Source organism: Haliaeetus albicilla, chromosome 12 (genome assembly GCF_947461875.1).
Source record: "Haliaeetus albicilla chromosome 12, bHalAlb1.1, whole genome shotgun sequence".
NCBI lineage: Eukaryota > Metazoa > Chordata > Aves > Accipitriformes > Accipitridae > Haliaeetus > Haliaeetus albicilla.
The window spans coordinates 19,919,807-19,933,894 of record NC_091494.1 but is presented as its reverse complement, the minus strand read 5'-3'; the positions used below and the strand labels follow the sequence as shown (position 1 = coordinate 19,933,894).

Sequence of the window (14,088 nt, the reverse complement as noted above, 5' to 3'; positions counted from 1 at the left end):
GCCAAGCCGACAGCCCCGAAGTTTCAGCTGGTTTTAATACTGTTAGAGATGCCCCAGAGTGGGGCCACCGCCATCCCACCTGGGCTCCCTTGGCATGTGCCAAAGTGAACCTGCCGCTGACCTGGCCCCACGGCTGCTTCACATCCCAGCAGGTGGGGGAAGCATCGCCACCAAGTGCCGCTGCTGAGACACCCTGCCCATGCTCCTGCTTGCTGGTGCCAGGTCTCGCTCATCTCCTACTGCTAATCCCGAGGGCTCAAGCATTGCAAGAGGCTACCCTCCACCCCACAGAAAGGGAAAAAAAATCAGGTTACAAAAAGGGTCATAGGACAGCTCTCTGCCTACTGCATTTGGGTGGTTTAACCATTTAACCTTTCCCATCTTTTCTCCACACCGTTGTGGCTACAAACCATCTCTCTCCCACTACCAGACCACAATGCCCTTGGTCACTGCTTGGCTCTGGGGACAAGGGACCTCCAGGCACCCCAAACTGCAGTAAGGTGGGGATGGCAGCAATGCTGAGACTTGGAGGACACTGGAGCCAGCAACCCGGGAAGGAGAATGGGCAGCACCTGCTGAAATGCCAGCCGCAGCGCCTGCCGGGAGCGCCCAGTGGGAAGAGCCACCGGCAACGGGGACCCGGTGCCTCTTGATAGGAGCCGTCTCATCACTCCCCTTGCACTATGCGGTGCTGACACCGCAGGCAAGGAGACCCAGGGCCTGGCAAAATAGGCAGGGGACAACAGCCACACAGGTTTTTCAGAGCCCCTTCTTGCAGCCGTGCAGGGAGCAGGAGGGACATCAGAGGCTGCAAGCCTGGGGTGCCTGCCCTAAGCCCCCCAAAACTGCTGAGCCCCAAGCTGCAGCACAGGCAGGGGACTGCCACTGGCTGCAGCCTCTCTGCTGGAAGCAGAAGCAAAAAGGGGGAGAAAATTTGTCTCCAGGCTTAGCTGGGAGGATGCAGCCAAGCCCTGGTTGCAGGACGGGGTCTCCCAGCAAAGCCCCATTTGGGGGATAGGGTCCCCAAAGGAAGCCCCAGTTGCAGGAAAGGGTCCCCCAGCCAAGCCCCAGCTGCAGGAGGGGGTCTCACCCTTAGCTAGTGGGGCAAAAGGGCAGGAGCCATCCCTACATCCCACCTGCAAGGACCCCGTAAAGTGCAGTGCTGCAGTCCCAGCACCAATGTGGGGCAGCGGAGCTCTCCTGGCCGCCTCCCGAGTTTTGGGACATAGAGAGGGGGGTGTGAAGTCAGAGCAGGAACGGGCAGGGGTGGGCAGGGCGCAGGCTGGGCGGCAGGGAAGAGCAGCCCCGTCCTTCCTTGCCGGGCGGCTACTCGTCACAGCCCAGCAGCTCCACGCGCAGGGTGATGCGGTTGTGCCAGGCCACGGGCAGGATGCGGACAAAGCGGGCATAGAAGGGCACGTCAAACACGTTCTTCTTATGTGAGTAGTTGTCACTGTTACCTTGGAAGATCTAAGAGGGGAAAGGTGGGTGTCAGCACCGCCAGGATCTCCCCACCACCATCCCATCCCACCCCACAGCGGCATCCCCAAGCCCTGGGAGGTCGCTGCCCACCTTGCCCTTCCCCACACACCTTGGTGCTGTTTGTCTGGCCATCCCGGTAGAGGGTCCAGGATGTGCCGTTGTCACTGTAGGCCACCTTGTAGGCTGCCACATATTGGATGTGCCCGAAGTCACGAGCTCCTTGTGTGATGATGCCCGTCACCTTCTTCTGGTCCCGGAGGTCAATCTGGCATGGAGACAAGGCTCATCAAGGCTCCTCGCAGGAGCAGTGCTCCCACTCCAGAGCATCCTGCGTGTCCTGGAGGCAGCTGGGACGTGCTGGCCCTCGGGGGTCAAGAATGGAGAAAACACTGCTTGACCTCCACCCCAATGCCAGAGCGACTAATAAAACACTACTGTGAAATATTTGACCCTTTAACACTCACATTATCCCTTGAAGCAACCCAAAGCAGGACACAAACCCCACCATCTCAGCTCCCTTCCCCACCGCTGCCACCTCGACATTTTTTGCTGAAAAGGTCAATGTGGGAATGACAGCAAAAAATCTCAATTAAAAAAAAATAAAGGATTCCCGGAGGAAATGCATTTCCACTGGAAAGTGATTCTGACTGAGAAAATATGCAGTTCAGCGTGGTCTGACATTTGGATTGTGAGATGGTTTCTATTCTCTTTACTCTGCCACACTGTGCTACTGCTGCTGGCAGGGTACAGGGTAAACCAGAAAATGAGCTGAGAGTCTCCTTAATTTAGTTTCTATTTTATGCTTGTCGAGGGCAGTACTAGCTATATGTATAAATGTATATGTGTATATATATGAGTATACATGCAAATCTATATGCACGTACACAAACAGGGAGCCAGCAGTGCGACAGCTCAAGTCAGAGTGTCATCCCAACCCCATCAGCAGACATCTTGATAAGCTGGTTTATTTAGGCTGTGAAGCAGCTGCTTTTAATCATTTCCCAAATAAAAAGCAGGACAAATATCTAAACTGCTTTGTCCTATTATGTCATGAAATCATGTGAAAAGTACAAAAACAGGAGGAAAGGAAACTGAGAAGGAAATTTCAAAACTACTTGTTCCCATTCCAGACTGGGAAGAGAAAAGCAAACCTGATTTTTTCCTGCAAAACAGAAACACGGTGTTCTGGGCAGCTGGAGGGTCATGGGACGGTCACCCCAGGCTGGGATGGTGCTTCCCCAAGGGGTGATGGAGAACTCAGGTGCTGCGGGCTCAGTGCACTCTGCAAGAAGGTCTGCAGAGATGGCACCACCCTGCCCCTACGGGCACTGATGTTTCTGACCCAGAGCTCCAGCATCGCTGATAAAACTGGTGGCTGCAGCCCTATCCTGACCTGCCCCCGCAATCCCAGCTCAGAGAGAGCACCGCCGGGCTGCGTGCCCCACAGCAAGGCTCCAGCCACACCGTCCTGGTAGCTCTGCCCGGCCTCTCTCGCCGTGCCCACGCTGCTTCCACTCACCCCGGCACAGGAGGTGGCCCCAGACACAGTCGGAGGAGCTGGGGAGGACAAATGAGGTTACAGAGGGAGGGCACGGAGACCCACCTGCAGCCACTCAGACTGGCCGTCGTGGAGCGCTGTCCAGGCGTTGGTTTTGCCCGTCTTGTCCAGGCGAGCGTAATGGGGGTGCCAGGTAAAGGCATCGATGCCCCAGGTCTTGTAGACACTGGAGGCTGTGATCTGCTGGTCGGAGATCAGGCGGGATTTCATGCCCAGAGGCTCCGAGCAACCTGCCGTGTTGAAATACACTGTAACACAACGGTTTATACAGGCAGTGAAAAGGAAAGAGTCCACGGCACTGTCGCAAGAAAAATCCCGCAGCCCCAGCAGGCACCATCCCGTTCCCACATCTCCACTGCCCAGAGCGGCAGGCAGGGCCAGGCAGGGAAAGACTCGGCAGATGTGCAGGGTTGCAGCCAGCTTGCCTTTTCCCGGGATTTTTAGTTCCCAGCTATTCCCTGGTTCACAGTGCCTCCTGCTGCAGGGACACACAGACATCCCTGCGGCACAGCCCAGCCCTGGAATACAGACAGCTTCGGCACGAGGCAGAGGAGGATGCTTTCACGGGTGAAGAGAGCAATGCAAAGACATCCCCAGCCGAAAGCGCAGCTGGCACCGCACCCACGCAGCAGCAGCAGCACCCAAGCCCCCACGGCACCCCACTCACACCCTGGCACACGGGTCCCGTTCGGCTGCCGGGAACGTGCCGCAGGGCAGGAATGCGGGAGGCACAGGGAAAGGGCTCATGCTAATCACCCCTCAGGTTTCCCAGAGGACTTTGATCCTCCGGTGCTTTTCAAGCTCTCCGGAAGGAAAAGCAGCTGGTTCACAGCTTAGGCAGGGAGGGGACACAATAAAAAGCCCTGGCTTGGGAAGGCGTTAGCAGCCTGAGAATGCAGCTTGAGCCTAGCTGAGCTGGTGGGATTAATGGCTTGTGCTCCCCAAAAGCACCCGTGGGTATTTCCAGGCATCACGTAGCCAGCATGAGAAAAAACAAGCGCTGACAAATCCCCTGTCCCAGGGGATCAGAACCAGTACAAGGGGCGATGCCCTGCCCCATGTCATCCCCCCACCCTGCTGTCCCTGGGGAAGGGAGAGCCACCAACATTTACCGTTCATCTCGCAGCCGATAAGTTCAAAGCGCAGCGTGCAGGCACGGCGGCACATCACAGGGTAGATGCGGATGAACTGGGCAGTGATGGGAGGGTTGAACATGTTGGTCTGCATGGTGCCATAGTCCATGTTCCCCTGGAAAACCTGCAACGGGGAGCAGGGCTGAGTGCCCCAGCTCTCCCGCAGCCTCATGCATGAAATCCCTTGCCCAGCAGACAGACAGACCCTGGCACTGCCAATGGCAAGACTGGGGGAAGCTGAGCTCTCTCTGCTTTTGTGCCCTGCAGCAGTGCATGACCTTGCAGCAGCCTCAAGACTCTCAACAGAGCTTTACAACAACCCGTGCTCCATCCTTGTCCCAAGGAGCCACACATGCAGCAGGACCAGCTCCCTCCCGCTATGGCAACATTCCTCAAATTGTGACAAGCAGAGAGGTGGCTCGCTTCTTTCTTTTTAACGCAATAAATAGTCAAGTCATGTTTTCATGCATTTTTTCCACTGCTGCAGAAACAAGAGAAACTTTTCTTTTTTTTAAACCAAGGCAGAAACTCCCAGCCATTCCCTGGATGCTCAAAAAACAACCAGGAGACACTTGCCATAAAAAAACAGTGGAGAGTGCTGCAATCAATGAGTATTCCTGCTCTGAGAGTGACACATGCTGCTGGCTCATGCTTGGTGCAGACACAGGACTGAGCCGTGTAAGCCGCTCACTACCACTTCCAGACCATGCCCAGTTCCCACAGTGTATCAGTGATAAAGACGTTATCTGAATGACCTAAATAAGTCAGCGCTGCTTCTTTCATTATGATTATGGTCAATTAAACAGAGCCAGAGAGCATTAGCCTGGCATTGGAACTGCCTATGCCGTCTGGCTGCAAGGACAGTTCCCAATGTGGCTTTGACCCAGATCAAAAGCACTTTCCCAAACATGGGGACAGTTTGGGATGCAGCTCACAGCCCCCTCAGCACCCGCAGCACCGCTGGGCGGGGGGAGCCAGCACGGCCCTCGCTTGGAGCATCGCAGCCCACCTTGTCCGCGTCCTGCTTCTCGTCCTTGCAGAAGGTGAACTCCCGCCCATCCAGGCTGTAGGCAACTTTGTAGGCGCGGACATACTCCTGATGGCCCACACGGCGAGCGCCTTGCGTGATGATCCCGCTCAGCCGCATCTTCCGCAGCAGGTTGGCCTGGGGGGGAGAGGAAAGCCTGAGTACAGATAGGGTGCACAGCTCCTGTGCCCACTGGCACTGCTGAGCCTGGCTGGGAGGGTGGGCTCACGCTCAGCATCAGGCCCAGTAAAGTGGCTGCCCAGAGCACTGTGACTTCCTCGGGATGAAAGTCCTCCATCCCTCCAGCCTCGCATCTGGGGGTGGGCAGAGAAGGGGGGATTGCCATCCCAGGTCCCCATCTGCCCCCTCAGGGACCTTGCCCTCTCCAGACATGTCACAGGATGCCCCTGAGTGGCATCTCACTGCAGCAGTTTAGCCCTGCCATTGCCACCAGAAGCAGAGAAATCCCACAAGGGCAACCCAGCAAGACAAGCCATGGCTACTAGGGCTGCCCACTACACCGGTGCTCCTGGTCCTGCCACTGGTACCTGGATCCAGGGATTCTTGTCATAGTTGCTGGAGGTCCAGGCGTTGACGATGCCATTGTTGTTGAGGCGGGCGAGCTCCGGCCCCCAGCGCTGGAGGCCAAGGAAGCCATAGTAGACAGAGGATGCAGAGAGCTGGGCGTCAGAGATGGCTCCTCCTTCCATGCCCAGGAGAACGGCACAGCCTGGGGGCAGTGGGGACATCAGCACCAAAGAGAGACGGTGACCAGGCAGCAAAAACGGGGGGTCATTTACCTCTTGTCTGGGGACAGGGCAGGAGATGGAGACCAGCACTAGGACCTGCCTGTCCCTTAGGTGTTCCCCCCCTCTCCAGCCTTCAGCCAAAACCACACCATCCATCAGTCCCTCTCACAGCACGGAGGTCTGAAGGGGCAAAGGGCTGCTCTGGGGCCCCCTGAGAGAGGAGATGGCATCTTCCCAGGGATGCTCCCTCCATCAGGACCAGGCTTGCTGGCACCAAGGGCAGCCGGCACACAGCCACCCATGGCTGCCCTCCAGATCCCCTAAACCAGCTGGTGAGATCTCTCCTGGGCATGCTGGTGATGAGGAACAGGGCAGTGGAGAACAGGGAGGAAAGGGATTTCTGTACAGTTGGTGCCAGGGACTTACGGACGTGGCAGGTCTTCCCCAAGAACGGAGAAGGACACTTGCAGGCGTAGTCACCGTCTAGGTCTAGGCAGGTGCCTCCATTTTTACAAGGCTGGGAGTAGCACTCATTCTTGTCTAGAAGACAGAGTGGGGAGCTCAGGAGGTGACCCCAAAGCCAGTCCCGGGGAGGAGACCCCTCATTCAGTGCAGCAGTAAGAGGGGAGAGGCATCCCCTGAGCAAGGACCACGGCAATGTTCCTGCTGATATGGTGGCATGGGTTAAAGCTCTAACCCAAGGAAGCCACCTAAGCCTTGTCCACCCTGACTGCAGCCACACGGGTGCATTGGGACACAGCCACGGCAAGGCTGGGAGCTTGTGTGGAGCAGGCTGAGCCTCAAGGCACCCCTTGCCCCATTACTTGAGGCACTGTGTTCCCTCCAGAAATGCAGAGCAAGGCTCAGACGCTGCCATGTCCCCGTGCCACAGTCCTTCCCTCCACCCTGCAACGTCCAAACCAGCCCATGGCCTCCGACAGAGCCCAGTGCCTGGTGCAGCCACAGCTGCAAACACCCACGGTTGTCCCCCCCACTGCTGCCTAGGGGGCCCCCAAGCCTTTAGTAGCAGAGCAGCCCCTCCCAACTCCTCCACTCCACTGTACTCACTGTTCTGGCAAAGCACCCCATCATACCCCGCAGGGCACTTGCAGATGTAGTCGGTGAAGACGTCCCCCCGGTTTGGGACCAGATGGCACTCGCCGTTGTTGTGGCAAGGATTGGGGTAGCAGGGGCCTGGGGAAGGGGAAAAACGGCTGTAATATGGGCACAGGTGGAAAAGAAGAGCATCTAGCGTGCTGTCACTCCCTGAAGACGACGCATTCCCCCCAAGTGATGGAGGTCACTGCATCCCTGCTTGGATCTCCACTCTACGTGCCCATCAGCATGGCTGGACCCCAGGGCCAGACCCCAGGGCCAGTGGTGCAGGGCCACGATGAGGGCACGCTGCCACGCTGCAAGGCTCCTGGCCTTCATGGAGCACCCATGAGGGGGTCAGCCCCTCACCTTTCTCCGTCTCATTGCAGTCAATCCCAATGTAGCCCTCGGGGCAGATGCAGAAGAAGGGGGTCTCATTAATCCCAGTCAGGCAGGTGCCCCCATTCTGACAGTGGTTCACGTCACAGAAGTCACCTAGAAGCAAAGCCATGTGTCACTGCAAGCCATCCCTAAGGAGGGCACCCACCAGAGCCCCGCGGATGCACACAGAGGCATCCCGGCTTGACAGCAGGAACTGCTCCTCTGCGGTTGCCGTGGGGAGGGGAGCACCCAGCAGGGACTGGCTGCTGGATCCTGCACCGGACCACCGGCATTCAAGAGCGATGGTTGAGACCAGGAGCATGAGAGGGCGGCCAGGACCTGCCTTGCCCTGGCACATTAAAAAGGGGGTTTAACAGAGCCTGCAAGTCAAACTGAAGCCAGGGGAAACCCAGGTTTTTGGTGCATCAAATGTTTCTGCCGTTCAGCTGGGAAGTGGGGGTGGTGAGGCTGGGGCTCACTCGGGCAGGAGCAGGACAGGATTATTTATTCAAGGGAATGGAGTTGGTCCCATTGCTGGGCTTTGCTAATGAAAGTTAGTACTCTTAAGACCAAAAAAAAAAAAAATCATTGTAGGGGGAGCCTGCATGCCTTGGTTCTCAGGTGCTGGAAACATGCGAGGAGGGAGCTCAGAGTCCATCCCTGCACGATGCCTGCCAGATCTCCACCACTCTCCAAGCAGCTCCCACGAGGCAGCCCCAGCCCACAGACAGGCTCCCCAGGGAACTAGTGAGGCTGCACCTTCCCTGCCTGTTCATCCACCTCCAACATCTCCCATGGTATTGGGTTTATGTGGCGAGATGATGGTGGCAGGGGGCTGCAAGGGTGACTTCTGCAAGAAGACACCAGGAGCTGCCCCCATGTTGGAGACAGCCAGTCCCAGCCAACTCCAAAACAGACCCACTGCTGCCCAAAGCTGAGCCCAACACTCATGTTGCCTCTGTGATAACATAAGTAAGATAAGGTAAAAAACGCTGTGCAGTAGCTGTGGGAGAGGAGTGAGAAAAATGTGAGAGAAACAGTCCTGCAGACACCCTGGGCAGAGAATAAGGAGCGGGAGGAGGTGCTCCAGGAGCCAAAGCAGAGATTCCCTGGCAGCCCGTGGTGAATATCACAGAGAAGCAGGTTGTACCCCTGCAACCCATGGAGGACCACACCAGAGCAGATATCCACACTGCAGCCCACATAGGACTCCACACCAGAGCAGTCTGTTCCTGATGGGCTGTACCCCATGGAAAGGACCCACACTGGAGCTTTTTCATCTTCTTTTCTCCCCTGTCCTGCTGAGGAGGGGGAGTGATGGAGCAGCTGGGTGGGCACCTGGCAACCAGCTGAGGTCAACCCACCGTACCCATCAACCTTCTGCTCCCCATTGCAGTGCTGAATCAGATTGCAAGAGCCAGGCTGAAATTCTTCCCGCACTCAATTTATCCTGCCCCAAGAGCTGCAAGATGGCAACACTCTCCATAACCCTAGACCAGATTCCCACAGATCTGGCTGAAAGCCTCAATAACTCCTCGCCAAGCACTGGGACAGTACATCCCTTGATGCCAGGCTCTTCTCTGCCACGCTGCAGGAGTCTGAGCAAGGGCTCAACTCAGGTGGAGACCCCAGGAATAACCCCCCACTACCTGCATGCCCTGGAGACAGTGGAAGTTAATGAGCTGTAGGCTCACTGCCTGGACCCACACCAAACAGCACGGCTCTCATTAGCCTAAGCAACTATTCGGAGAGCTCCTACTCATTAGTCTTTTAATAGCAGGGCTCCTTTGAGTTAATCCTACTCTTCCTGACACTACATATCTGTAGAGTACACAGTGGTGGCAGACAGGCCAGCGTTATGTGAAGGTTTCCAAAAAGATGCTGTAGCTCCCTTAGCCCAGCCTCAGGAGGCAGAAAAACTTGGGCACTCGTTCAAGTTGCTGCCTGCGTTGCCCAGCCTGTTCTGCATGACCTCATGCTCTATCAATGCGCTGCCATGACCTACAGCATGGGAGGAGAGAGCTCATGCTGATATGTGGGGACGCCTTTGCCTCACACCCCTCCGCAGGTCTCGGACACATCCAGCTGCCCCATCCCAAGGATCTCTCCCGGCAGCCGGCCAAGGCCCTGTGGACAGAGCTGCTTCTGTTCAGCAGCAGGAGCCGGCTGCTTCCCCAGGCACGGAGCACCAACGAACGTGTGCTTCCCAGCATCCGCGCTGCCTCCGATGCAGGAGTTTCTGGGGTGGGACACAGCAGCAAAGGAGCAAGGGCTCCTCCCAGGATCGGGACAGGAGGGGTCCCAGTTTTATACTTTAATATACAGCCAAGTAATGGAACTCCCTTTTATCCCCTCCCAGGAATAATCCCTTACGTGGTGGGTCCCGCTAGCCAGCCCCCTGCCTAGCAGCGAGACACATGGGTCACATTTTCCACTGTGGCAAGTAGTTTTGGATGCTGCTGTTTCTCGGCTGTATCAGGCCTGGTTTTGGAGCAGTTCAGCATCTCCGTCCTCCCCACACACTTTTTTCTCCGGTCAGGGACAGAGCTGTCACGGGCTGGACAGTCAGGAACCAAGGCAACAAAGATCAGCCACCGCTTTTGGAAATGTTTTCCTATATGAACCCACAGGCTGGCTGGAAGACAAAAATAACATCCTCCAAAAATTGGGATGGCTCATCCCAGCGGGGCTGGGGGAGGTCAGGTCAAGCCTGTCTCGCGAGGGCTAAATGGGCACCTCTGCCCCGGGAAAGCGAGCACAAACGGGGCCTTCCTCACAGCACACCTTCCTGCTGCCCTTTGTCCCCGGGCCCCAGATCCTGCGCTTGGGCTTTGCTCCCCTTTTCCCTGGTCTCCCCCATCCCTTTTGGAGTCAACCACCCCAGGCATGACCCACAGGGTCATGGTGGAGCTGCTTCTCCCCGGGATTCCCCTGGCCAGGCCCGCCAGGCGCGCTGTGCCAGGCGGTCCCGGGGAAGCTGTTTACATTGCAGGCACGGTTATCTAAGCCTGAAAGCACGGGCCAGCCCGGCGGAGCTATTCCCGGCTCGGGAGCAAGGACGGGACCTGAGTTCCTCTGCTCCTGCAGCGGCAGCCCTGGGGGCTGCGCACCCTCTCACTCGCCACCCCTGCACCCCGCACCCCGCAGCCCGGACCCTCGCACCCTGCACCCCAGATCCTCTCGCTCTGCACCCCGCAGCCCGGATCCCCTGCACCCTGGGCTCCCGTGCACCCCGGATCCCCTGCACACCGGACAACCCTGCACCCTCATCGATCCCCGGCGCTCCGGCTCCCCAGCACCCCGGGCCCCCTGGCACCCCGGATCCCCTGCATCCCGGATCCCCGTAAGCCGGGGCTTCCCTGGCACCCGTGATCCCCGGCTCCCCGGCACCCCTGATCCCCCGCACCCCGGCTCCCCGGTACCCCGGCACCCCTGGCACTCACCGGCCACGAACAGCAGCAGCGAGAGCCCCACCGCCAGGCAGAGCAGCCCCCCCCACAGCCTCTCCATCCTCATGCTGCGTCCCGAGCCGAGCCGCACCGCACCGCACCGCACCGTGCCGCGCCGAGCCGAGCCGCTCCGCTCCGCCGCGGGGGTCGGGGCGGGGAGTGACTCAGCCCGCCCCGGCGCGGCCCCACGTGCTCCACCGCCCGCCCCCGGGGCGGGGACCGGGCTCGCCGCGCCGGGCAGGGGGTGACCCGCGGGGTCGCCCCTCCTCTCCCCCCCCTTCCCCGGAGATCCCCCGCCGGGGCGCGGGAGGGGGCTGCGGGCCGGGGAGGCGGGGGGTGCGGGCAGCAAGAGGGGTGCAGGCGGCAGGGAGGGGGTGCAGGCAGCAAGGGGAGCACCCCGGCCACCCGGGGCGGGGGGTGCAGGCCGGCGGCGGGAGGGCGAGCGGCAGGCTTGGGAGGCTGGCCTCGTAGCCAAAGGGGCTTCATTAGCGGCCCCGAAGCGAGCGCCACCACGGCCCACTGAGGATGTTCCGGGTGCCGGGGGTGCGCCGGCTCGCCCACACCAGACTTTGGCCCTCGGGTGCCCGCTGGGGACTTCCCGAGCCTGGCGGCGCCCGTGGCTCCCGGCCCTGGCCGGCAGGCAGAGGGGTGCGGGGCTGGACTGGGATGCACTGGGGGCTGCCGGCACTTGGCAGGAGGAAGAGCTGTTTTGCAGCACAAACCCCACTTTTTTCTCCCAGGGTGGAGTGAAAGCTGGAGAGGGCTGCCCCTCCACAAGGACAGGGCACGCATGAGTGCCCTCCACCACCCTTGGCACCCAGCATGCCAGCGGCACAGGGTTTTCACAAGCTCCTCATAACCAGCATCAAGGAAAACTGCTTGCAGCCAGGTCAGGTGTGCGTGGTAAAGGGACTGGGGGGGTCAACAGCTCTCTGCCCAAAGTGCCATGCCATAGGTCTGTTGGTTCAGCCACAAAGCTCCTCTTTGAGGTATGCCTGGCCGCCAAGGGCTGGAAAAGCCCAGCCATGCTCTCGAGAGGAGCTGGTGCCATGTGGGGAGCTCTGCCCTGGAAGGCAGAATCCATTGGGCTAAAGCATATTCAGCTAAATTCATATTCAGCAGCAAACACTTTGGAAAAGAGAACTGCACAGTATAGGAATGCTGGATCATTTGACCCCGCACTGGAAATCCACTCCAAGCCTTCCTCCTAAACATCAAGCTGATTTTATCTCTTCTTGCAAAACCCTCCATTTCAGCACTAACTAACCCACCTCAAATACTTTGGCTCCTCATATTTACATGTTGACTCTGCTGGAGTGTTGCTACATTTCTGGCTTTGGCAATGCGGCCACCTCAGCCAGCAGCAAGCCAGGCAGCCCAGCTGCATGCTGTGCACTTTGACCAGTGTTTCCACCTCCTTTTCCATCTCCACTCCAGTGTCCAGCTAATGCTCTTCTTGGATGCAGTCAACCAGTGCCCATGAGATCACCCAGACTGGGAGCGACACCCCAGGGACAGACCCGCTGGCAGGTCCAGCTGCCCCGGTGTGCCAGCAATTTGGCTGTTGGCAGCGTTGCCGGAGCACCAGGGCGTGAGGAACACAGGAAGCTGGACACATATTTCCACCCAGACCCACCACGCTCACTGGTAGTGTTTTCTTCAATTAATAGTGACACAAAGGAAACTCCAGGCAGAATTTAACTAACTCCAGCGTAGGGAGAAGCAGTGGCTGGAAAGGAGAGAGACACAGTACTTGCTTTCGAATAACCCTTCAACCTCAAGCTAATTACTGCTGTGGTGTTCAGAGGAAAACAAGGCCAGGAGCAGGAAGAGCACAGGGCAAGATTCCCAGGCCTGTGCACAAGCAACTAGGACAAGGGTGTTTGTTCAGCCTCTTGAGGAGCTACTGCCTGGATCAGTCTCGGAGAGGATGCGAGACCCAGGGGGAGCTGCAGAAAAATCATCAGCCTCTCTAAAAACAGAAAGCAAAATGTTTTCCTTCTGTCCCCAGGGGCATGAATGCCGATGTCCCGAGGAACGTGCATGGGAAAGGACATTAAAAAGCGAGCGGTGGAGGCCAGGCGGAGCTATTCTTTCCATAGGGACGGCGCTTCCTGGAGGCACCGGTGGCTCTTTGAATGGAGACCTGCAATGGAGCAGGGCATCCCAATGAGAAATCGGGGTTGGGAAGAGCCCCGCTGTCCTCGCTGGAAGAGGGAAGCTCTGGCTATGAGAGACAGAGAAGGGAGAGGAGCAACCTGTCAAGGACAGGGAAGCAGCCAGGAATGGAGACAGCCCCCACAGGCGAACACCACACCCCCGGTTCATATAGCTGCCAAGTTTTCGCAAGGGATGGCTCTACTTGAAAGAGTTGGGTAGGTCAAAGGTCAGGCATAATTTCACTCCCTTCTGCAAGGACTACTTAGGCCTTGTTATAGCAGGATTTACCACTGGTTTGGTTTCTTCTGCATGGAGATCTGCCAGGCTTTGCTGTGCCGTAACCCTTTCTGAGCTGTGCAGATAGCCGATATCCTGGTTCCCGTAGCTGGGCTGATAAAGAGGAAAATAGGTAATGGGGCTGCATGTTTCTCTGATGCAATCCTCTGTATTTCCAGGCTTATACAAAGGTGTTTTCCTGTGAACAACGGAGGCGAACAATACACAGCCTGCCCCTTGTTCAAGCATAAAGCCCTCATTCGCCATAAAACTGGCCAGGGCGCATCTCACGGCCAATGAGTTTGCAGTGATGGCTCGAGTATCACCAGGATTTCATGTTCCTTCTCTCCACTCCCTCTCAGACACTCACCTCTGACCCACAGGACCTCCCCCCCGCCCCCCGCCCCCCAGCAATGTCACTCCCCCACTCCCAGCAAAGTCCCAATTCGGCATGAATCTTTTTTTGGGTGGCAGCCCCTATTGTTTCAGCTATCTGTTGTATAAAGGAGTTCACTGGCTTTAGTTTATCTCAAAAAAAAGGCAGCCGCTGTTACACCCCAGAGGGATTCCCCACCCGAAACACTCCCACAACTCTCCCTGCAACATGGTTTTCCTCCCTCGCCCCAGCATGCAGGGCCCAAAAACACCCAGCCCCATCCCTTGCAGGCACAGCTCTTTCCTAGAGCCAGAGGTTGTGGTTCAGGCCACAGCACAGGTCCTGGGAAGGTTTCCTGCCCTGTGGGATCAAGCCTCCCATCCTGCCACACGTGTCAGCCAC

The 14,088-nt window shown here is 57.9% G+C and overlaps 1 protein-coding gene across 2 annotated transcripts; it reads right to left on the bottom strand.

The window, feature by feature from the left end:
* Positions 1-17: 17 nt before the first annotated feature.
* On the bottom strand, positions 18-11,025 carry MFGE8 (milk fat globule EGF and factor V/VIII domain containing). 2 transcript variants are annotated; one of them, XM_069798456.1, is made up of 10 exons: positions 10,869-11,025; positions 7,414-7,539; positions 7,018-7,143; positions 6,376-6,489; positions 5,749-5,930; positions 5,183-5,338; positions 4,153-4,297; positions 3,086-3,288; positions 1,592-1,747; positions 18-1,470 (listed from the first exon to the last, which is right to left on the bottom strand). In XM_069798456.1, exons 1-10 carry the CDS (start codon positions 10,939-10,941, stop codon positions 1,327-1,329), a joined length of 1,425 nt encoding a protein of 474 aa, XP_069654557.1. In that variant the 5' UTR covers positions 10,942-11,025; the 3' UTR covers positions 18-1,326. The 2 variants fall into 2 exon arrangements, with proteins under 2 accessions (XP_069654557.1, XP_069654558.1); XM_069798457.1 differs by having other exon boundaries at positions 3,086-3,270.
* Positions 11,026-14,088: the final 3,063 nt, after the last annotated feature.